The sequence below is a fragment of the Cornus florida genome, unplaced genomic scaffold, assembly GCF_030987335.1.
Source record: "Cornus florida cultivar Cherokee Brave unplaced genomic scaffold, ASM3098733v1 CherokeeBrave_3.0.0_Hap2_Chr04, whole genome shotgun sequence".
In the NCBI taxonomy this organism is placed as follows: domain Eukaryota; kingdom Viridiplantae; phylum Streptophyta; class Magnoliopsida; order Cornales; family Cornaceae; genus Cornus; species Cornus florida.
Genome location: NW_026775574.1, coordinates 14,857,829 through 14,883,777, shown reverse-complemented (window position 1 = coordinate 14,883,777; position 25,949 = coordinate 14,857,829). Strand labels below are relative to the sequence as shown.

General features: G+C 35.4%; 1 protein-coding gene, 1 long non-coding RNA gene and 1 pseudogene across 3 annotated transcripts; 1 reads left to right on the top strand and 2 right to left on the bottom strand.

Moving 5' to 3' along the window:
• Positions 1–12: 12 nt before the first annotated feature.
• LOC132302818 (pre-mRNA-splicing factor SLU7-like) lies at positions 13–2,276 on the top strand (annotated as a pseudogene).
• Positions 2,277–2,357: 81 nt separating this feature from the next.
• LOC132302820 (uncharacterized protein At5g01610-like) lies at positions 2,358–5,916 on the bottom strand. Its single transcript, XM_059799786.1, has 3 exons — positions 5,715–5,916; positions 3,623–3,677; positions 2,358–2,920 (listed from the first exon to the last, which is right to left on the bottom strand). The coding sequence occupies exons 1-3, from the start codon at positions 5,814–5,816 to the stop codon at positions 2,541–2,543; spliced, it is 537 nt and encodes a 178-aa protein (XP_059655769.1). The 5' UTR covers positions 5,817–5,916; the 3' UTR covers positions 2,358–2,540.
• A 1,741-nt stretch (positions 5,917–7,657) lies between these two features.
• LOC132302816 (uncharacterized) lies at positions 7,658–12,579 on the bottom strand. Of its 2 annotated transcripts, XR_009480936.1 has the most exons (4): positions 11,045–12,579; positions 10,860–10,946; positions 9,428–9,566; positions 7,658–8,381 (listed from the first exon to the last, which is right to left on the bottom strand). It is a non-coding gene; the product is annotated as an uncharacterized LOC132302816 (long non-coding RNA). The 2 variants fall into 2 exon arrangements; XR_009480935.1 differs by having other exon boundaries at positions 7,658–9,566.
• Positions 12,580–25,949: the final 13,370 nt, after the last annotated feature.

The window sequence follows — 25,949 nt, the reverse complement described above, 5'->3', positions numbered from 1 at the left end:
GGATTATGGATGATCTTCTGCAGATAATTTATTTGTTGTTGAGTAGTGTTTCAGGGACGAAAGTGGCTAGTTACCGAATTCAATTTATGTAAGGGGTGGAGGGGTTTTACAGGTGACATTATATCATGGGACCCACCACCCCACTCACATAAATTGAATTCTGTAACCGGTTCTTAAATCATTCTTTGATTAGCTAACCTTAAAACATCATTTTAAATGTATGCAATTTTACTCAATTTTTGCCATTTCCATGGCTCAATGTAACTTTTCATTTAAATAAAATAAATTAACAAATAGCCTTGTAAAATATAGGTATTGACATTATCAAATTATTGTAGGTTTAGGTTAGGGGTCATTGTAGAAAATAACAAAAATGAAAAAAGGTTTAGGAGTCGCTGCTTATAATTTGCGTTGACATCCAATTTTAAACATTCGGCCATATAACATGTATACGTCTGGGAAAGACAAATAAATAAATAAATTGCCCAAATTGAATAAAAATAAATTGAGGGGTTATTTGAAGAGATGTTTCCTGGTAGAATTAGAATCTGTTACTCTCATGTAGACATGACTTCATTCAACCTTGAACCCTATCCAAACGGACGAAGTAAAATAAAATCCAAATCCAAATCGACTGAACTCAGACTCACAAGGATTTGTGTATATATTCTCTCTTACCGTGGGAAAAAAAAAAAAATTCAAACATTCACGGCATCTCATGTACAAAGAGAAGCATGGCGACTGCATCATCAACGTTCAAATCTAGGGCGGACCACCGAAAACAGGTGGAGATGGAAGACGCGTGAAAGGCCGGGCTTGCTCTGGCCGAGGTCGACGAGGATGGCAGAGAAATCAATCCTCACATACCCCAGTCCATGTCATCTGCGCCTTGGTATCTCAATGCAGAGACACCGTCTTTGAAACATCAGAAAAAATGGAAGCCAGACCCAAATTACACCAAGTCTTGGTATGACAGAGGTTCAAAAACTTTTGAGTCATCACACACGACTTGAAATCATGCGCGAGATGGACTGACAAGACCATCGCAGCTGACGAGAAAATTGAGACCATCGAGCTGGATTATAATGGCAAACGCGATCGTTGGAATGGTTATAATGCAGCGAGTTATGCCAATGTTGTTGAAAGATATGAAGCCAGAGATGAAGCCAGAAGAAAGTATTTGAAGAAGCAACATGTCACGGACCTGGTGTTTTCCAAAACCAACAATGAAGATGGTTTTAGAGTGGACGAGAGTAAGCCGGCAGAGTTCGCCAAGGCTGAGAAGCGTGTTCGGACTACTGGGGGTGGGAGCACAGGCACAGTTAGGAACCTGCGGATCCGAGAAGACACTGCAAAGTATCTTCTCAACCTGGATGTGGACTCGGCACATTATGATCCAAAAACCAGGGCCATGCGTGAGGATCCTTTGCCAGATATGGATCCGAACGAGAAATTCTATGCCGGAGAAAATCAAAGTAGAGCAAGTGGACAAGCATTAGCTTTCCAACAGCTTAAAATCCATGCATGGGAAGCTTTTGAGAAAGGGAATCATGAAATTCACATTCAAGCAGGTCCATCCCAAGCTGAGCTCCTTCATAAAAACTACCAAATCAACAAGGACAAATTGAAGGTCCAAATAACGGAGAAGATAACAGAGAGGTATGGCAATTCGGCTACGGTTACAGATGAACAACTTCCAACAGTAATCCTACTCGGACAAAGCTGCGAAAGGGAGGTTGAATATGATTGTTTCGGCAGGATGATAGAAGGCGGCCATGAGACATCCCGGAGCAAGTACGAAGAGGATGTCTACAATAATAACCATAGTAGTGTGTTGGGATCGTGGTGGAGTAACCATCAATGGGCTTACAAGTGCTGTAAGCAGACGGTTCGGAACAGCTATTGTACTGGTGCTGCAGGAATTGAAGCTGCATCACATCTAATTAGGGTTTGATATCTCTGCAAAGAGAACTAAAGAGATGCCCGAGTTGACTGAAGAGAATAGGATGGCTAAAAGAGATTTAATTTCATTTTGCAAAGGCAGACACATCTCTCTTGTTTGGGTGAATAATAGGAGTATAGAATTTTTTAACCCTATTTTAACCGAAAATGATGCAACCCACCCTTCAAATATTAAAACCAACTTAGCCGAAAATGAACCCAAATAAAATAAAACAAATAAATAAAAGCAAAATCCAATTTCAACATTCACTGCATCTTTCATACTTAAACAAAAGGGGTGTTTTGTGCACAATTTTTATATAACCGGGTTTTTTTTCTTGTACTTTACCTTTTTATGTTTGATATGCCAAAGTTTGAACCTATGGCGCACCAATAATAAAATAAATAAATCAAAATGAGATGCAAAACAAATGTAATGTCCCATTCACTTTGGCAAATGATGGAAGTCACAACTCACAACACAGTCGTTTTTTATCTTGTCCAAATATAAAAGAACAATTGATGTAGCCAACTTTTTTAAAATTGTTCACTAGAATTATTCACCAACTGAATCAGATATCTAATCTAATAGTCTAATATCAAAATTCATCAACTCTTACAGCATTAAGGGGTGTGTCATAAGCAACCTTAGGCCTTGATTTCTTCACACCAGCAGTGAACCACACCTTATCGGACTTGTATCCTTCAACTGCCACATTTGTGACCTTAACCCATACCAAGACCTTTGTCTTCATTCCTTCTATGCTGGTGAGCTTACCACGCAACAGAATGCATTTTACCCGAGTGGCATACCTTATGACGGAGGAGTCCTTGAAGCTGACCTCGCAGGTAGAGGGCAAGTAAACAACCAGTTTGGCCTTTGTGTCATCAAATTCGTAACATGTAATGTTCTGGGGAAAGAGGCCTGGTGGTAAGTTGTACTCTCGAAGGAGATCTGGCAATGTTTTCAGTGGCTTCCCTATGCAAACATAATAAATAGACAATCAACTAATCATACAGAGAAGATTCTGCACCGTGGAACAAGTGAACAACACGAGTCAAAAAGAAAAGGGTAAAAAAAGAGGAGGAAAGAAAAATTTGTTCCAAGAAAACAGAATCTGCATTGTGTGGTATAATTCTTCCTTTTTAACTCTTCCATAGCACATAACCTAAATAACCAGCTACAAACTATGGATTGGATGTCCCAAGAAGGAAAAGGTGACAATATATTTCCCATCACTTGCGAGCAAACAAGATGAGTTCCCCTTAAGATCAAGTTGCCTACAATTTAATAACATATACTCCAATGTCAAACTGAACGTAGTTTATCCTTTACCATGATCAGCCTTCTGCTTTTTTGTTGTTCGGTCCCTCCTATATTTCTACATCTATTATGAAGTTATACATAACGAGTCATGAGGTAGCCCAAAAGAAAATTAATTCTGTAACATCATCTATCTATTAGGTCCACAGTGCATCGTGAGGGCACCTACTTGAGCTCAAGGAGTTCCTGCTCCTCAGCCAGACAAAAACCCCAATGCAGGATGTATGTTGACTTACGTTAAAGAAATTTTTTCTCATTTTGTATATTTAACAGCATGAAGGACTCAAAGCATGATAAATTGATAATCTTGATGTTTAAACTATCATAAGCACACTTAAATAGAATCTGATTGCAAACCTTTTAGCTTGTTGAAAACCCATTTCGCCTTCTCTTCAACAGTGTTTGAGAAAGTCTGCCAAAGTAAGCAATCTTTCAGTAAGTATCAAATCAAGGAATAACTATTTGCAAAGTGAACATTAATATTGCGTTTGGCAGATGAAATTATCTGATTTTGACATGCTTAAGCCTATTTGAGTAATCAATTGCAAATTGAAAAGTGAAAGTCTGACTATACACTTGTATAAAATATAATAAGGGTTGCCCAGACATCCTAAGGACAATGATGGTCCTCACTCCTCTTCTTCTTCATGCACCCTCATGCACCCTTGGGTCAGCGTTACAACAATAAGGCACTTTGTTAGGGTTTAGAGATCATAGAAATATTCAGAGACACTACAAATTCGGCCCCATATGGTAGTAAATAAAACCTCAATTTGAATCCTAAAGCCTCTAAAAATTTATACAAAATAAAAAATAAAAAATTACAGCAACATTCATTATAAGCTCCTAATATAGTATAACCTGCTAAAAATATAAACTACATGCAATATTCTTTGTGGGTTCCTGTCAATATGTTAAAATGCATTTTGAAACCATGAGGGGAACCCAAAGCAGAAATTGGACAATATTGTTGATTGTGGTGGTGGATCCTGGCAGTTCTGCATTAAAAAGGATGAACCATATAGTGCAATCGTGCATGTTTATCATCATACTGTATCCTATTTCTAGTAACAACTTAAAACAAAAAAAAAAGGGAAAATCAGAACTATAGCTCATAGCTAACAGGCCCTTTATGTAGGGGTATGTATCAGTCATAGTTGCACTTATATATTAGAAAGCAAGAACAGAATGGAGCCAATTATTATTATGATATTGTCAAAAGATCAAATTTACACAATAATAATAATAACAATGTGCATCATGCACAAGTGCTTAGTTGTGGTCAAGAAGTTCATTATGAGCAATCCCCTTGTTTAACTTGAATTTGCCAGTCACCACATAACCAAAATTTGATGTGGTACCATTATCTGATAGCTATGCATAAAGGGGCAATGCCCGAAAATGATTTCGAAGGTAATATCATCTATTTTCAACAGGCAAGTGCAAATGTGCCATTAGCTTCTTTCACACTCTTGCAGTCTTGTTGTTGCACCGTTGAGATATGCAACTTCAGATTGTGACCAGACACATCCTAAGCTATAGTGCTTAACATAATATCCAAACATAATCTCTCTCTCTCTCTCCTTTCCGTTGAGATATGCAACTTCAAATTGTGACCAGACACATCCTAAGCTAGAGTGCTTAACATAATATCCAAACAGAATCTATCTCTCATTTCCTTTCCTTTTCAGTAGTCATTTATCATAAATCAAGACATAGTGTCATAAAGAAAGGCATTACCCAGTTCTAGTCTGAACTCACACAAAAAAAGGCATTACCCAGAGGTCTTGGGAAGGAAGGACTTGAGACAAACCTAATCTTTGTTATTTCACAAGGTGGCTGCTCTAAGGCTCGAGTGGTTTACCACAGTTTCATTCCCAAGCATTATGAAAATATTATTTTACCAAGACTGACACTAGTCATGACTCACAAACAAGGATCAAGTTATATGATTCATATGCTTTCATTTGACATAAATACATCTACCAATTCACGAAACAATAAGTTGCAACATCTCTTCCATAATTCAATTATACATATATACATATATATTTCAACTATTGTTCCATTTTACATGTCGTTTTCAGAAACATCTGTAAACCCTTGTGTTCATTCCAATGATTAGACAAAACTTATCCAAATGGGCACAGTTCAATTAAGCCCCATTCTATATCATAACAATGCCACATTTCTTCCAACATACATGTATCTTTTCATGTTTAGACCTTCCCTTTTTTCAACTATTGTTCCATTTTACATTTCAATTTTATAAAAATCTATAAACCCTTATGCTCATCCCCACGATTAGCCGAAAATTATCCAATGGGCACAGTTTAATTAGGCCCCATTTCATATCTTAATCAATAACCCACTAAAAGAAACAGATCGAAAACTGAAAAATCAGTAAAATAACCGGAAAAAAGAAGAAGAATGAAAAATGTGTACATACAGAGAGATCTTCAGTGATGTTGGTGAACTCTTCCTTGGCCTTCTTGGAAAGCCAAAAGCTTCCGGCTTTTATGCTTCCAACTTTCACCAGAGCTTTCTCCATAATAGCTCTGTCTCTCTAAACTCTGTTTCTCACTCTAAAAATCTATCTATGGCTGTGGTTTGAAGGCAGTGTCTTATAGCCTCACTCACCACAGCCTCCAACGAGGGGTATAAAGACAAACATCCAGCTCCGCTTAAAAGCGGCGCTCACTTTTCCCGAGAAAGGTAAATTGTTTAATAACGAAGGGCGTTCTTGTTATTTATCTGTGTAATTTAAGTGTGAGTGACAAAAATGGTAATTGGTAAACCATGATACATGTGACTAATTATTACTACAATAAAAATAGGATAATGGATATATTTATAAGGAATAATGATATTTAATCACGTGGATAAACCTTAAACATGGGTCGCATTCACTTACAGGGATAGAAATTCTAATTAAATAAATTGGTTTGAGATTTTGGTGCAAAAATTATATATATATGTCTAATATTTTCTTAGCAATTGATTTTTTTTTTCACCAATTTATAAATTTCAATTATTAATAATTAGTCTTTATAAAATATAAGAGAATAGTTCAATTCTTTTCAAATAAAACTAATATTACTACTTTAGAAAATAAACTAAGACTTTTTAGAGAGAATTAAAATTGAATATAAATGTAAAATAATTTTTTTTTTCATAAGTGAAATGTTAAAATAAAATAAATTTAATATATATGTTATTCAAAATTAAGGAGAAGAAGAAGAATAATTTAATGGATAAAACATTTTTAAGTAGGAAAAGGTAGAATTTATCAATTCTTATTATTTTTAATTGGTATTCATACACACATATCTCTACCGAGACTTAAACTCCTGACCTTCCTTTGAGAAGTAAAAACCTAATACTACTAGGTCACTGACGATATTTTTCTAATATTTTTGACGATATGCATGACTAAAAAGATACGAACCACCAAGGAAAAAAGAAAAATACTTTAGACATGCAACACCAAGCTTTTTGTAGAAACATACAAAGGGGGTGAAGAAAAACAAGAAAAGAAAGGAAAGAGAAAGAAGAACATTTTTAAGAATGTGACCGGAAAAAAGTTTCATTGCACATGGTAGGGTCAAGCTCACATATATTCCAGCTCAAAAGTTGATTATGACAACCAAGGTTTTGACCTTAGTTTTATGAATGATAAATTACACCACCTTACCTGCAAAATTTGATGCAACCATCTAAATCACTTTTAAGAGTTAAAATATGAATACTTCGTAGACAATGTTTTTAAGAGCTAAAATATGAATATTTCGTAGATAATGTTTGGAGTAAAATGGGGAGAAGTGCACAAAACAGATAATATCTAAACAGATTAAGGTGAGTCTTGCATTATTTTAGAAAGAATAATGATAATTAGGTCGAATTGTGAAAGTGAGTTATTTGATTTACTACTTTTATTGGTAAGAAAGTAAAATCTCTACTTCCTTATATTTTACATGCATGATCAATTAAAAATTGTGAATTAAACAAATCACTCCGAAGAGAGTATGCCAAACAGATGATATCTACAAAAATTGAGACGAATCGTCTCAAAATTTGTACATGGTTGATTGTTACCCTGCCTAAAAAGTTAATTCCGTCACTAAGTTTAATTTACTTGATTATTTAGAACTCTTACCAGAAATAAATGATAGAATTGCATGTTGCCAAGTGCAGTCGTGACTACGTAAGGTAACCCTTAGATCTTTGAGCCCCCGATCTATAAGGGTTGTGCTTGCACAGTATCGGCGGACAGTCACAACTGTAGCACACTTCTTTGATAGGCATTTGGGTGCATGGTCCTCAAGTAAATGATATACAAACCACTAGCCCAATACCAGCCTTGGCCAAGCCATGAAAGCACACATTGAAGGATACAGAACTTACATAACACATTGAAGGATATATATACATATATATGCATTCTAAATTGTGCACATTCAGTCGACAAAACAGGATGACAGACCAGCTACACATTAAAACTTTCATAACAAAAAGTTGTAATTGTTTTACTCATCCATCCACAAAGCACTACAAACGAGGCCCGGAATGCTGTTCCTGCAAATCTGAGGTGGTAGGAGGGGCTGATCTTGGTAACAACCAAACTTTCTTCAGCTTGATTTGGATGAGGTGGCTGTCTCTAGATTGGAAACCGTAAATTATAATGCTTGATCACACAAGCAGGCCAGAAGGTGACTGGAGGTTTAGTCCAACCTCCTCAACAAGTACTCAACCTGAATTTCTTTTGTGAGGGGCATGACCCAATCTCCATACAGGTTGGCAACTAAAATCGGCTTGATCTTATATACTGGATTTACCGCGTCTTTCACTGGCTCAATTTTTACCTCCTGGCCGTACGTCTTGGCTTTCAGCTCTACCCTCTTCTTTACTGCTGCTTCTACTGTTTCATATGTCAGTAGTACCATAAGTTGAGCCCTGTCCTGCAAAACCAACATCCCCAGTACAGGATTACATAAAGGAGAAAAGAAGAAATTAAGAACCATACTTGCCCTTTGATGGCAGCCTCATAGCTGGCTGGGGATTCTCGAAATTTTGCTTCAGCTACAAATTTTCCATAATGTATTCTCTTCGAGAGTGCCTGCAACCATAACGAAGAAGACAAGATAGTCCACCAAAAGATAAGAGAGGCAGACCATTCAGCAAAAGTCTTTCTATGAAGAAAATGAAATGAATCTCAATAGTTTGTTTGCGCAATTTAATTTTGATCAATTTGTATACCCCTAGAAACTGACTCGTTCATACATCACTGAGAATACCAAAGGCTGACATACTTTTATGTACAAAACACTCGCACAATACGCAAAAGATAAATGCAGGAAGGAGGGGAAGACAGCGGCCTATTGTTATTTTTGCATCCTGCCTTGATGCTTCCACAAAAATTTTCTTGTCTGATCATTAATTTGACAATCTAACACAGCAAAAGAAGTAGATACACCAGCAAAAACAAACAATTAGATAAGGACAGCAGATGTGGGAAGTTGAATTAACGAATCCATGTTAAAAACTGACGCCACCCCTGTTGCTCATATAAGAAGCAACATTCAATATCAATGGGTCCCAGAAATGAGATTTTCCATGCAAAGGAAATAAATTTAACTTGGTTACTATCGAATTATTGTCCTTGTAACATACACATAGATATATTGCCTGAAAACAGATAGCCATAGTGACATGAGGTTGGTTTCAGGCAGAGAGCCACCACAGGGAGCTATCAAACAGTGGGCCTCATTTCCTTGCAGTTTTCCATAACTACAGCTGCATCATGGAAGACCATGAGTGAGTGAGGAACAAAGAAATCCACGTGTGATGAAGATAGTAATCAATCCAACAATAGAATTGCCTAAAACCATTCTTGTAACGTTTAGTAATATTAGTTCGGTTGTTGCTCCAAAACTCCCTTTTGACATCTAAACATCATGTAGAAATCGGATCTCTAATATTACTGTGGATTCACAGTGTACTAATCCATATCACTCAGTGACTGAATGAGCGCACAAATAAATTATATAAAATAAATGTAAATGAAAGCATTTTAGGACATCAGAGTGATATTCCCCTGTTTAAAAGTCCAGATTAGCTAAAAGTTGCTTATATATCTCAGTGAAATCAACTCAAACACGATACCTGCAAGCACGTCACAGACAGCACATGATCCGCAGTTACCATCATTCCCGCCTTCTACCATTCTTGGGAGAAGATCCTTAAAATACATATTCAAAACCTTCTTGTTTATATTGATTGCATCAGCACAAGGATGCAAAACCTATTAACAAGTCGGAATAAATGGTATCAGCTAATAAAGCAAGAACTCAGCACTAATGTTGCTACAAATGTTTTCTCCAGATATATGAGTGAGGAACACAACTCATTACATCAACCATATGGATAATCATGTGCAGTTCAACTAGAATGTACAAACAAGTCAAAATTGTAATAGATCCTATTATTTCACAGGAACATGCAGGAGATGTCAAGATGGTGACTAAACTGGTCCCTGGGAAATGTCAGAGAAGTGCAGTAGCCCCTGTATCCCATGTGATGTTTCTGGAAGGGGAGGACCAAGAGGTATGTTAAGGGAGAGGAACTTTCAATGTATAAGTAACAGCAATGCATGTTGAGATATATGCACTTCTAGATGTCCAAGTCTTTCTTGTGTCTTTAAATCCATGTATAATTTTTATGTGAGATACTTTTTAAGTTTCTGATGGATTATTCTTTTATACTTTGTCTTACTTGGGTTGTATCCCTTTGGCACCTTAATAGAAGACTACTCTACCCATAACCAAAAGGGAGGAAAAGAACATTCAACTTCAAAAAAATTAATTCGTTCAGGTAACAGTCCATGGTATTTGGTGTACGATTAGATTTAACATTGTAAATGACTAGTTGATGTCATTGTTCTATGTTGTCCACAGCATTGCCAAGAACAAGTCCCCAAACAGTATTTTTCAAGTTAACAATGTGCAGAGATGTGATTCCATACATTTACAAGTGAATTATATGTAACAGAAATACAATAAACATCAACATCCAACTATTCCCTGTTGTATGGGTTACAATGTCCAGTGCAAACTGGATGATTTTAACTTATTCATAAACTTCAAAATCAATCAATTGCTTTCCTACAAAGAATTTAGATAATTCTTTTTGTTTCTCTTAAAACTGAAAACTAAAAAGTGAAGTTCATATTAAGACTTCTACAGACACACTCCAAAAAAATATATACTTCAATGAATGGCCTTTTCATTTTCATCTGATTATGATGAGGCAACTACAAAGTACCATTGCCAGAATGTTTCTTCAAAGTAGCAAATCTATAACTGTTAATTAAAATGTCTAGGTACCTATCTCTGACAGTCAATATTTGTAAAATCTAAAGGATAAGTTTCAAGTGCATTTCTGAAAACAGCATGTTAAAGGATCAAACAAACAAAACAAATAGACTTGCAAATAATATCTGCAATAAAGTTACAGTATATGCCAAAGAATGCATATAAGCTTCAGATTTGGAAGTTCAATTTCAACCAACTAGTAGAATAATGATAAAAGAAATAACCTGTGGGTATTGCAAAGGTGGAAGCATAGGTTCCGGTCAGTCTGCCGGAAAGAAAGGATGCTCATCTGGGCTCATGTATCTGCCCACCTAATTTGTAAGGAAAATCTGTTTAGAATACTGTTGACAGCACCATTCTGCTTTTCTACATTTTATATAAAAAATATTCTCAATGGAAATTTAGTAACCTGGGCCTGAAGCTTTTCAGTTTCTCGGCATGTACTCCGCCAACGAACCACTGAAGCCATCTATGGAGAATGCATTGTGATCATGTGTGTTGATTATACTTTAATGTTTCATAAGGACCTAATCTAATACCAACTCTTTTTTCTATAAAGATATGCAATAAACAATATTTTGTTATTCAGTGCAACTTTTCAATTGTCAACAGATTTTGTCACGAGACTGTTGCAACAAAGGATTTAGTCAGTAAAGTATTACACCTCATATAAGATTTAAGAAATTGTTTAGAAATAGTAACCAAAATAATCTAGATTTCAACAAATTTTATGGCTAACAGATACAAAACAAAGGTTTTCGAAAAACTATCATTCTGAACTGTTACGATGCTAAATAGATCTCAAATCCCAATTTATCACTTTACATGTAAGTCTCATAAACATGATAGCACTTATGGTACCAACTAATGCATGCAGCTTGGCAGACCAAATTCTTTCTAAAATATCAGTAGTTAAAGCAAATGAATGTCTGTGGGTTGTGAATGCAAATGCAGGATCTAGTAGATCATCAAAGTTTGCATGTGTGGGTGAAATAACATCCAATGTCACAGCTTTACACCTTTATATGGGAATTTGTGGTAGCATACTGTCCAGTGCCCGATCACCCACAGAAAGAGAGCACCTTCAGTTTTCAACTACGTGTCTAGGACTAAAGTTGCAAGCAGATGTTGAAATGCAGAAATCATCATCCCCAGCCTACATGCAAGGCCTTCTATAGGTTCTTATATGTTCATACAATCATAATATATGAGATGCAAGTCAGAATACATTTCAAAACCATAAAATGGCCATCAATCTCACTCTTGATTCCAATTCGCGGTAGAATAAGAATCATGGTTTAATATTTTACCATAGAAAGGTCAACAATAAAAAATTTACCAAAAAGAAAATGCGTAGAAAGAAATCATCTTAATTAACAATAATTAAATTCTTAGCTAAAATTAAAACTCATTCACAAAATGCAGAGACAGAGGAGGCCCAAAAGGGTAGTTGAGTTTCTTATCTTGTATTACCTTATAAGAGAAACAGAAGCTCGAATAGGGCGATGCTCTTTTTTTTTGCTAAATTGAATTTTAGGACTTTCCTGCAATTAAGTGTGCCTTTGGATGGAAAATATGGCTCAACTCTTGATGAATTTTGAAAGATGGGGGCTAGAATGGAATGAGTTGTTGCTTCTGATAGCTTTGCCTCCATAACTGTACAAAAGAAGTGACAGACACAAGATAGATCTTGAACAGAGAAGCTCTGTTTATTTCTTTACTATGCAGTGGAAAGCAATTCTACCCTAGACGCTTTATATTACTTATGTCATGTTTTTCTTGTGTGTGACTATGCTGATCTGAACTTTGGAAACAACGCCTTGACGTTTTCTACTTTCCAGTTTTTTAAGTGATGGCGGTGGTTGGGGTAGGTAACTTTTCCTTTCTTGGGAATTGTTTTCAGTTTTTTTACATATTGTTTTTTGTTTTTTTTTTTTTTTTTGGGGGGGGGGGGGGGGGGGGGGCCTCTTTCCCCTTGACAACAATATCCCCCCCCCCCCCCCCCCCCCAAGGGGACTTGAACCCTCAACCTTCTACTTTTGAAGGTGAGGAAATACCACTAGGCTACAACCCTTGGTACCCGTACTCAGTTTCTTTCTAATATATATATTACTTATCAAATAAACTAAAATAAAAAGATAAAAATGATGGTGGTGGTTGGTAGGGTAAGCAAACAAAAGAAGATAAAGATAGTCTGGTGAAAGAAACAATCCCAGGGCTTGATAAAATTGGGAGCAAGTGTAGCAGTGTTTGGTTGGAACGGAATAGATGGTTCAAAATGGATGGATTTAGATATTTTAAAATGGTCATTGGAAATGGTTGGATTTGGAAGGAACTGAAATCTCGAGTAAAAAAAGAAAGGAAAATTTTGCCTCTACTATTTTATTTCTACCTTTTTGGTAATGATTTTAGTTATATAAATGATACACAAACAAATAAAATAAATTTGATCCATTTCATTTCCTTTCCTTTTCCAAATTCCCTTGTTGATGATCCAAACACAATGCAAGGGGGTGTTGAAGCTTACAAATGCAAAGCCATATTGTAGATCATTTAAATACAATTTAGTCTGAGACACAAGAGGATGGATACAAAAACCACTTCTATAAACTTCTGTTTAAAAAGCGGCTTGAAAGTTAAATGAAATAATGAATGAATGAAAAAAGTGCTTTCCGTTTTGAAAGGAAATAATAGGACAAGGGGAAATAACCACTAAATGCATTGTTTCAACACCAATTTTGTTTGATTTTGATATTGAAGTATTCAAAATAAGGTTACAACTTTGTCACTTAACTAACCACCTTATATCTATCCATTTCATTCAAAATTTGAAAAATTAACCAGAGGTTGTACACTTCGTAATGAAGATATCATGATGGCAAAGGCCTCTGAAGTTCTGATATAAGATATCATGATGGCAACACCTACTTTGTTTGGTTTTGATATAGATGCATTTAAAATGAGGTTACAACTTCATCACTTAACTAACCACCTTACATCTATCCATTTCATTCAAAATTTGTAAACTTAATCAGAGGTTGTACACTTCGTAATGAAGATATTATGATGGCCAAGGCCTCTGAAGTTCTGATATTAGTTGCCAAAGTAGTCCGTGGGCTCTCCTTTCAGTTCTGGAAATAGGAATCTAGAAATTGGGGCACCGGAAGCATAAGCAGCAGCTACTAAATGAAAAGTTAATCTAGAAAAATAAATCAGAGGTTGTGCATAGTTCTAATTGCTATCATGCTTTCACTTTCAACTATGCACCGGAAGCATACGCAGCAGCTACTAAATGAAAGAGAAAAATAAAAATTTCAGTCTTATGGAGAGAAAATTCGAAATTCAGAATTTGGTTCTGGAAATAGGAATCTAGAAATTGGCACACGGATATGGAATCATACGATGAGATGTGCTTTTCCACTGGCATTTGGATAGTTGTGCTCTTTAAGGGCTTATTTAAGTGCTTGATAGCTCTTGCTCTTACCAACAAGCCTTCTAAAGACCTATTTGACTAAACTATAGTATTGCCACATAGAAGGCAAAATAACTACCATGTTCACATAAAGAGGAGGCTGGGATTTGGCGCAATGGTAAGGTTGCTCCATTGTGAAACACTCTCCATGAGGAAGTAGGGGTGCGTACATCTGACCCTCCCCAGACACCTCAATGGCAGGAGACTCGTGCACTGGGCTAGCCCTTTTCTTTGTTCCCATGAAGAGACATCTAATGTGCATGACTGCAACTCGGACAATTAGGTTGGATCATAGATCAACTCAAACTCAACCCAAAACTCTATTTGAAGATCAACCCCGTGTATCAAAACCTATGCACAAGTTTGAGTTCAACCCAACCTTCAATTAAAACTATTAGTTGTATTGCTCATACAACAATTGATGGTTTAATATGTATCATGAAAGGGTCAACAATAACTTTAATGTGTGCGTGTTTTCATTAGCAATAATCAAATTCGTAGCTATCTTTAAAGCACAAAATGTAGAAAAAAAAAAAAAAAGAAAAAAAAAAGAGAGAGAGAGAGAGAGAGAGAGAGGGAGAGAACGTATAGAAAGGAAGCAGATTGTTTTATATTGGATTACTTGGGAGAAGTTGAAAAATATTGAAATGGGTGATACCCATTTCTTCCTAGCTTGAATTGAAGCACTTTCAAGTTGGGTTTTGTGGTGGTTTTGTGTACGAAATGTGGGTCTTGTCTTGATGAACTTAGGGAATTGGGGCATAAAATGGCATGAATTGCAATTTCTGATAGCTTTGTCTCCATAGATGAGAACAGAAAGTCATCAGGACCAAAAATGGAGATTCGACATAGATTATTAAGTTTAAAAGAAATATAGAAAGGGGAGAGAGAGAATTAAGAACAGAATTAAAATGGTCAGATTTGGAAGGAATAAATTCTCAATAACAGCAGAATTTTGAAATTTAGGTGCTAATATGACACAAATTGCAGCTTCTAAAGTGAAAACTATGTTGGTTGGTTTGGGAAGCACGTACAATGTTAGACAAAAATATTGTACTGAAATTTGCACAGTACTGAAACGCAAAACATGAAATGTGTTCTTCATAAAATACATAACGAGATGTGGTGGAAATGTGGATGATAAGGTGAATGTTAGGAATAACAAGGGAAGATAGTATTAATAATCAAAGGATTATGAAGAGACTAGGTGTGGCGCCTAGTAGCGAGAAAATAAGAGAAAGTTTACTAATGTGGTATGAACATATCACTGACCTATAACCCTAAGGGGTTGGCTCAAGTGGATAAGAACTTGGCCCTGGTGCTTCATGAAGTATCAGGTCTAAGGTTTGAATTGTCTTGAGTGCAAACAATTCCTTGAAGAAATGTGCCCATTTGTACAGGATAAAGACACGGATGATTATGATGGTGAAGAAGAAGAAACAAATGAAAAGAAAGTTTTAAGTATTTCAAAAGTTCTGTAAGAATCTTGTGAAACAACTCAGAACTCTTGATTTAGAAAGAAAAGAGAAAAAGACGAAAGAAAATTTTATGTCAAAAAAAAAAAAAAAATCCTTTTTTTATGACTTCATTAAATAGATCAATGAATGAAGACTTGAGAGGGCCTTTCCATGTAGCAATTTTATTTTTTTTAAAAGAGAGAGAGAGAGAGAGAGAGACTCGAATCCTCTTTGATACATATTTGGATACATTTTTAGATATAATTAAATATATATATATATATATATATATATATATATATATATATATATATATATTAGGTTGAGGATTTAACACCATTAAATCCAGGATGCAATATATGAATGTGTTGCATTTTCTATTTTAGTTAACATATTACATTTATAAAATCATTAAATCAAGAATGCAATGCAACGTTGCATGTATTGTGGAAATATATTGATGAAGCGGAAGCTGAATTGATTGAATGCTTAAAGCAAAAGGCAAAAAGAGAAACCTGATATATTGTATAAATTAATGTAATTTAGCTCTCTCTGAAGAACACCTGACGGCAAATGAAAGCTAAAAATAAGTCTAAAATCCAACAGTCTAAAAATAACAAAAAAATAGGATGATAAAACTTATTACTAAAAATTATTCTATACCAATTCTTTTTAAAAAAAATTGAGTCTGTCTAGACCTCCAACAAAAACTTCCAAATATTCAACCATTTTGAATACCCAATTTCAGGACCATAAAATTTGGCCAAAGGAGATGGAGAAGAGAGAATTTGAGAGAGAGAGAGAGAGAGATTTGATAAATTTTAGAGAGAGTAAAAGTAAAAGGTATGAAATGAAGATAAGCCTAAACAAAGAGGGTATACTTGATCATTTAATATTTGTTAAACGATTTTCAACGTGTGGAAGGATTCCTTGAGCAAATTACATGGCTCTTCTTTCTTTTTTGATTACCTTCCTCTCGTGTATTGATGTAGTACATGTAAACAGCGAAAGAACAGTTGTATGAACAGTGTTTTCTAGTTTCTATTTTCAGAATGTTTTAATTTCCTACTGTTTAGTGTATGTTTTAGGAAAGTTTTTATTGTTTTAGTTTCTTATTAGTTTAGTATCTATTTTAGGAAAGTTTTCATTGTTTTAATTCCTAAATCGTTTAGAATTTGGTTAGGCCTAAAAATACATGCTATTGTAATAGTTTAGGGATCAGTTATTACTTTTATCAATATCAGAAAATCGAGAGTTTCTCTCAACCTCTTCTCGTGGATTCGAGTGTTTAATGAATGAATACTTTGCTATTCTTATTTATTTTAATTGCTTTAATTGATCCGCTGCATCAAATGGATAAAAAAACTTCGACCACACTCATCGACTAATTAAATAGGTTTAAATAGCTTTTTTTTCTTTTTTTCTTTTTTTTTTTTTAATACAGTACCCACATTCATTTTCATATAAGGTAGTTATTGGACAATATTGTTGATTGTGTTGGTGGATCCTAGAAGTTCTGCGCTAAATAGAATGCACCATACATTGCATTGATGTATGTTTATCATCATACCATATCTTATTTCTAGACTTCTAGTAACAACTTATAAAAAAATATAATGAGGGAAATCAGACCTACAGCTCACAGCTAACGGGCCCTTTGAGGTATGTATCAGTCATAATTGCGACTATATATTAGAGAGCAATAACAGAATGGAGCCAGTTATTATGATATTGTCAAAAGATCAAATTTAAAAATAAAAATAAAGTGCCTCATGGACAAGGACAAAATTAGAAAATGATCACATTTGGGACATGGTTGGAGTAGCACCAATCGGAGATAAAATGAGAGAGAATCGGTTAAGATGGTTTGGACATGTGCAAAGTCCACCTTAAAGTGCACCAGTTAGGAAAAGTGACATAGCCCACATTGAGGATAAATGGATAATACTAGGAGAAGAAGAAGACCAAAGTTAATGTGGGTAGAGTTAATAAAGAAAGTTATGATAGCACGTGGATTGACCGAGACTATGGCCTTAAATAGAGCTGGTAACATGGGATTCATGTAGCCGACCCCAAGTAATTGGGAAAAGGCTTGGTTGTTGTTGTTGTTGTGGACAAGTGCGGCTCAGTTGTGGTCAAGAAGCTCATTATGAGCAATCCCCTTATTTGACTATTCGCCAGTCACAGATAACCAAGATTTGATGTGGTAAAATTATCTGATAGCTATACATAAGAGGATAATGCCTGACAACGACTTGAAGGTAATATTATTTATTTTCAACGGGCAACTACAAATGTGCCATGAGCTTCGTTCATACTCTCTCTTGCAGTCTTGTCCATTGTGTCCGTTGAGATATGCAACTTCAAATCATGACCAGACACGTCCTAAGCCATAGTGCTTAACATAATGTCCAAACAGAATCTACATCTCCTTTCCGTTGAGACATGCAACTTCAAATTGTGACCAGACACATCCTAAGCTAGAATGCTTAACATAATATTCAAAAATAATCTCACTCCGTTCTTTTCCTTTTCAGTAATTACTTATCATAAATCAAGACACAGATCCATTAAAAAAGGCATTACCCAGTTCTAGTTTGACAGAATCTTTTTTTTTTTTTTTTGATAAGTAATAATTGAAATAAAATAGGCGTTCAAGAGGGGAACGCATCCCTTATACAAAATTGAACTAGGGATTAAGATCCCAGAGAAGCCAAAAAAATGATTAAATCTTGGAAAAAGAACAGGACTTCCTCTTCACATAACTGAAAAGAGAGCGTATGATATGAAGTTTCAGAATCGCCGTGGACGATTCTTTCCCTTCGAACATTCTACTATTCCTGTCCTTCCAAATGCACCGCCAAACACAATGTGGTACAACTCTCTAATAAGTGCGAACAACGCTACTCACACGGCATCCTCTCCATATACAAATCAAATCCTTAGGATAACGAGACATAACCCAATGCATACCAAACAAACAAAAGATAAGATTCCAACAATCCCTCGCTATAGGACAATGCATGAGAATGTAAGCAACTGACTCACCATCTTGTTTGCACAAGCAACACCAATTAACAAGACAATTGCCCCATTTCCTTAGATTATCAATCGTAAGGATCTTACCCCAAACAGCGGTCCAAACAAAGAATGCCACTCTAGTTGGAGCCATAGAACACGAAATAGTCTTCCATGGAAAATCAACAATATCGAAATCAGAAAGACATAAGAATAAGGAACGAACTTCAAAGCGACCATGGGAAGAGGGAGTCCATGTCATATCATCAATGCCTCTGCCAACTGCCTCTTGTCGATACAACAAATCCAGGAAAACACATACCTCGTCCACCTCCCAATCCTGAAAAGAGCGTCGAAATTGCACGTCCCACGTAATCCCTCTACTATCAAGTTGATAACAGTTGGCTACGTAGGCAAGTCTATCAACTGCAATACTGTATAACCTGGGAAATAAACAAGATAAAGGCCGGTTTCCACACCAAAGATCCTCCCAAAAGCGTACACATCTGCCATCATGAACTTTGAATCTGATATGAGTAAAAAAAGTGTCCCATCCCTTCCTTATGAATTTCCACGCCCCAACTCCTCCCAAAAGAAAAACTGGACGAGTAGACCAAGCACCACTCACTTCCCCATATCGACATGAAACAAGCCTTCGCCAAGGGCGATGTCTTTCCCTTCCATACCTCCACAATCATTTACCCAGAAGAGCTTGGTTAAAGGGAACCAGTCTTCTGATACCAAGACCACCAAACTTCATTGGCTTGCAAACTTGTTCCCAATTGACAAGGTGATACTTAAATTCATCACCTCTCCCACCCCAAAGGAAATCCCTTTGAATTTTCTCAATCCTATCAGCAACAGAGCAAGGAATTTGGAACATAGATAAAAAATATGTGGGAAGGCTCGATAAAATGCTCTTTATAAGCGTAACTTTCCCTCCCTTAGACAAGTATTGTTTTTTCCATCCTGCTAATCTCTTCGCATACCTATCAATCACAGGGTCCCAAAACCCCACCGTTCTAGAGGAAACCCCTAAAGGCAAGCCTAAATATGGAATTGGAAAAGAACTCACCCTACACCCAAGGACTTCCGCTAAAGAAGAAATATCCATAACAGATGTGGCATTTCCTTTTAATAAAGTGAATGTTCTACAGCTCGAACTCGCGTCAGTGACACTGATACTCAAGCGTTTTACCACAGTTTTATTCCCAAGCATAATTTTAATATAATTTTACCAAGGATTGAGTTATACAATTCATAGGTTTTCATTTGACATAATAACCTCTATCAATTCAGGAAACTATAAGATGCCAATCTCTTCCTTTATACATACATATTTTTATAGTTTAACCTTCCCATTTCAACTAATATTCCATTTAACATGCCATTTACACAAAAATCTACAAACCCTTGTGTTCATCCCAATAATTAGCTGAAAATTATCCAATGTGCGCAGTTTAATTAAGCCCCATTCTATAACATAATAATGCCACATCTGTTCTGTTATACAAATATCTTATTATTTTTAAACTTTCCATTTCAACTATTTTTCCATTTAACATGTCATTTATACAAACATCCACAAACCCTTGTGTTCATCCCATGATTAGCCGAAAATTATCCAATGGGCACAGTTTAATTTAGCCCCATTCTATATCATAATCAATAACCCACTAAAAAAACAGATCAAAAACTGCAAAACACAGAATGTAAGGAAAAGAAGACTGGAAATTCCGTAGAACTACCAAAAATGAAGAAGATTGAAAATTACATAAAGTGAGGTCTTCAGTGATATTGGCGAACTCCTCCTTGGCCTTCTTGGAAAGCCAATAGCTTCCAGCTTTAATGCTTCCAACTTTTAAAAGAGCTTTCTCCATAATCTCCCTCTCTCTCTAAACTCTCTCTCTCTATGCCTGTGGAAAAGCACATCTCATTGTATGATTCCTGTATCTGTGTGCCAATATCTAGATTCCTATTTCCAAAACCAAATTCTGAATTTCAAATTTTGACTCCATAGGACTGAAATTTGTATTTTTCTCTTTCATTTAATAGCTGCTGGTTATGCTTCCGGTGCATAGTTGAAAGTGAAAGCATGACAGCAATTAGAACTAAGGGTTCTTATCCAGATTGACATTCCCAATCAACAATGTAAACTGAAAGGAGAGCTCAGGAACTTTTAAGGCCTTCGCCATCATGATCTCTACATTACAAAGCGTGCAACCTCTGATTAATTTTTCAAATTTTGAATGAAATGGATAAATATAAGGTGGTTAGTTAAGTGACAAAGTTGTAACTACGTTTCGAATCATAACCAAACAAAGCAGGTGTTGAAAAAATGCATTTAGTGGTTATTTCCCCTTGTCCTATTATTTCCTTTCGGAACGGAAAACACTTTTTTCATTCATTCAACTTTCAAACAGCTTTTTAAATAGAAGTTTATAGAAGTGGCAACTGTATCCATCCTCTTAGGTCTCTTGAGACTAAAGGATGCAGGAGCATCTACAATGCTCTCCAAGACTAATCGGGCCCACTAGCCAACTAGGCTTGGGTTCTAGTTATCTTAGGGTTTTAGTTATTTGCTTATTTTCTTTGTGTCTTATTTGATTTTTATGTTTTATGTTATTTGGTAGATGATAGTTATAGTCCTAGACTTTTTAAATAGTCATGTGACTGTCATGTGAGTTTTTAACTACTTTGGAGGGTTAAGATCTATTAGTTATTGAAGTAATCAAGGGCAAGGATGCTAGGGCTGCTGTAACCCTAGTATAAATAGACTATTAAGTGACTTTGTATGCAGTTTTTTATTCCAGAAAATCATATTTAGAGTTTCTCTCGGGCTTCTTCCACTCCGTTCCGAAGAGTAACTAGGACCAATTTAGTCACGTTTTCATGTTCCAATTGAACACTTTCCATTGGTCTCTTTGCTCTAGAACTCACCTATCTACAACTTCGATTCTATTGCTTTATCTCTCTGTTTTTCTGCTTGTTTATTGCTGGAAATCCCTTTCCTTCATGGTTTTGCACTGCTACAATTGCCGGACAGTAGTTTATTGCTACTGCCCTGCACCACTAAATTGTATTTGAATGATCTACAACATGGCTTTGCGTGTGTAAGCTTCAAGGCCTCCTTACATTTTGCTTGGATCATCAGCAAGGGGATTTGAAAAAGGAAAGGAAATAAAAAGGATTAAATTTCTTTTATTGTTTTCATGTTTCAATTGAACACTTTCCATTGGTCTCTTTGCCCTAGAACTCACCTATCTATGTTCCAACTTCGATTCTATTGCTTTATCTCTATGTTTTTCTGCTTGTTTGTTGCTGGAAAACCCTTTCCTTCGTGGTTTTGCACTGCTACAGTTGCCGGACAGCAGTTTATTGCTACTGCCCTGCACCACTAAATTATATTTGAATGATCTACAACATGGCTTTGTGTAAGCTTCAACACCCCCCTTACATTTTGCTTGGATCATCAACAAGGGGATTTGAAAAAGGAAAGGAAATAAGAAGGATCAAATTTCTTTTATTTGTTTGTGTTTCATATATATAACTGAAATCATTGCCGAAAAGTTGCCCAAAGGTAGAAATAAAACAGAAGAGGCAAATATTTATTTCTTTTTTTTACTCTCGAGAATTCAATTCCTTCTTAATCCAACCATTTCCAATGACCATTTTAAAATATCTAAATCTTACTAATTTGACCGCTTCTAATACAATCTTACTTATCCAAAAAAAAAAAAAAAAAAAAAAGAATAAAAATCTAAATCCATCCATTCTGAACAATCTGTTCCGTTCCAAACACTGCTACACTTGCTTCCTATTTTATCAAAACACTTCTACACTTGCTTCCTGTTTCATCAAGTGCAGGGATTGTTTAGACTTTATTTCTCTTTATCTTCTTTTGTCTGCTTACCCTACCCCCCACACCACAACCACCACCACCATTTCTCTTCTTTATTTTATTTTATTTTATTTGGTAAGTAATATTCATATTAGAAAGAAATCGAGTACATGAACAAGAGTTGTAACCTAGTGGTACTTTCTCACTTTCCAAAGTAGAAAGTCGAGGGTTCAAGTCCCTAGGTATAGCTTACGAGGGGCGCATACCACCCCCATATGTACGAAAACTCAAAACTGAAAACAATTGCCCAGAAAGAAAAAGTTACCTCCCCCAAACACCACCATCACTTAAAACACTAAAAAGTAGAAAGCGTCAAGACGTTATTTTCAAAGTTCAGATCAGTATAGGCGCACACAAGGAAAACAGGACAAAAGTAATATACATCGTCTAGGGTGGAATTGCTCTCCACTGTTCAGTAAAGAAAGAAACAGAGAATCTCTATTCAAGATCCATCTTGTGTATATCACTTCTTTTGAATAGATATAGAGGCAAAACTATCATAAGCTGCAACTCATGCCATTCTAGCCCCAACTTTCAAAATTCACCAAATCTTGAACCATATTTTCCATCCAAAGCCACACTTAACTGCAGGAAAGTCCTTCAATTCAATTAAGGAAAAAAAGAGCATCACCTACATCCAGAATATTGCAGGAAAGCCCTTGTTCATATACTCGATTTCTTTCTAATATAAATATTACTTACCAAATATATCATTATCCGGCGAATATATATATATATACTCACACACATACGTACAATTTAAATTTATACTTGCTATTCCGTTTATTTAACTTTAGAACTATTTCCTATTTATTTAGTAATTTTATTTAAAATTATACTTGCTAGTCATGGTGGAAGTCTCGTGCAGTGGACTAGCTTTTTTATTTAAACCCTTTTCCTAAACCAGAATCATAGTAGAAGGGTTTTTATCCACACATGATGAAGTGGATGAGAGTCAGTGTTGATCTTGTTCACTTCATCAAATGGATAAAAACACTTTGGCTACACTCATCGACTAAAGAAATAGGTTTAAATAGCTCTTTTTTCCCCTTTATTTATACGGTACACACATCCATGCTTGATTTAAGGTAGTTATTGGACAATATCATTGATTTTGGTGGTGGATCCTAGCAGTTCTGCACTAAATAGGATGCACCATATATTGCAATGATGTATGTTTATCATTATACTATATCTTATTTCTATACTTCTAGTAACAACTTATAAAAAAATAAAATGAGGAAAATCAGACCTACAGCTCACAGCTAACAGGCCATTTATGTAGAGGTATGTATCAGTCATAATTGCACCAATATATTAGAGAGCAAGAACAGAAAGAAGCCAGTTATTATGATATTGTCAAAAGATCAAATTTACAAATAATAATAATGTGCCTCATGGACAAGGACAAAATTAGAAATGATCACATTTGGGACATGGTTGGAGTAGCACCAATCGGAGATAAAATGAGAGAAAATCGGTTAAGATGGTTTGGACATGTGCAAAGAAGACCTTGAAGTGCACCGTATAGGAAAATTGACATAGTCCACATTGAGGATAAATGGATAATACTAGGAGAAGAAGACCAAAGTTAACGTGAATAGAGTTAGTAAAGAAAGATATGATAACATGTGGATTGACTGACACTATGGCCTTATATAGAGCGGAATGACATGTGATTCATGTAGCTGACCCTAAGTAATTGGGAAAAGGCTTGGTGGTGGTGGTGGTTGTGGACAAGTGCAGCTCAGTTGTGGTCAAGAAGTTCATTATGAGCAATCCTCTTATTTGACAATTTTCCAGTCACAGATAACCAAGATTTGATGTGGTACAATTATTTGATAGCTCTACATGAAGAGACAATGCCCAACAATGATTTCAAGGTGATATCATTTATTTTCAAGGGGCAAGTGCAAATGTGCCATGAGCTTCTTTCATACTCTCTCTTGCAGTCTGTCCATCGCGTCCGCTGGATATGCAACTTCAAATTGTGACCAGACGCTTCCTAAGCCATAGTGCTTAACACAAATGTCCAATCAGAATCTCTCTCTCCTTTCTGTTGAGATATGCAACTTCAAATTGTGACCAAACACATCCTAAGCTAGAATGCTTAATATAATATCCAAACATAATCTCTCTCTTTTCTTTTCCTTTTCAGTAATTACTTATCATAAATCAAGAGACAGTTTCCTTAAAAAAGGCATTACCCAGTTCTAGTCTGACAGAATCTTGGGGAGGGAAGACACAGAGACCTAACCTTTGTTATTTAATAAAGTGAATGTTCTACGACTTGAACTAGCGTCAATGACACTGATACTCAAGCGTTTTACCACAGTTTTATTCCCAAACATAATTTTAATATAATTTTACCAAGACTGGCACGAGTCATCATAAAATTATAAGATTTCAATCTCTTCCATTATACATACATCTTTTTATGTTTAAACCATCCCATTTCAACTACTGTTCCATTTAATATGTCATTTATACAAACATCCATAAACCCTTCTGTTCATCCTAATAATTGGCCGAAAATTAACCAATGTGCGCACTTTAATTAAGCCCTATCCTATAACATAATAATGACACATCTCTTCCATTATACATATACCTTTTATTATTAAACCTTTTATTTCAACTGTTTTTCCATTCAACATGTCATTTATACAAATATCCACAAACCCGCGTGTTCATCCAATAATTAGCCCAAAATTATCCAATGGACAAACCCACTAAAAAAACAGATCAAAAACTGAAAAACAGAGTTTAAGAAAGAGAAGATTGAAATTTTTGTACGTACAGTGATTTCTTCAGTGATGTTGGTGAACTCCTCCTTAGCCTTCTTGGAAAGCCAATAGCTTCCGGCTTTACTGCTTCCAACTTTTAAAAGAGCTTTCTCCATAATCTCTCTCTATCATCTCTCTCTCTATATATATATATTTATCTATAGCTATGCTTTGAACACAGTGAGGGTTGGGGCATGGAGGAGAATCCGAGACAAACATTCAGCTTTGCTTAAATATAAATAAATAAAAAGCTGCGCTCACTTTTCCCAAGAAAGGTAAATTGTTTAATAGCGGAGGGTGTTCTTGTAATTTAGCTGTGTAATCTAAATGAAATTATGTTTTGAGTCAAATATAGTAAAACAATTTTTTTCTTCAAAAAAGTACCACTAATTACAATTCTTAAATAGTAAGACATTACAATTTTATTTGAAATATTGAGGGTTGACTCTTCAATAGAGTGGATGTGTTCTTTCAAAACAAAGGAATTTTTTAAAAAATTGTCAGTAAATATAAATATTTTAATTTTAAATGCCACAAAGACTTGTAAAAAATTCAATAAGACCAGTAAATTTAATAACATAAATTTTAAATCTCTTGATCTTCAATTTATACTCTTCTAAAATTACATGATGTTTTGCAATTATTATTATTATTATTATTATTGTGAAAAATGATTCATT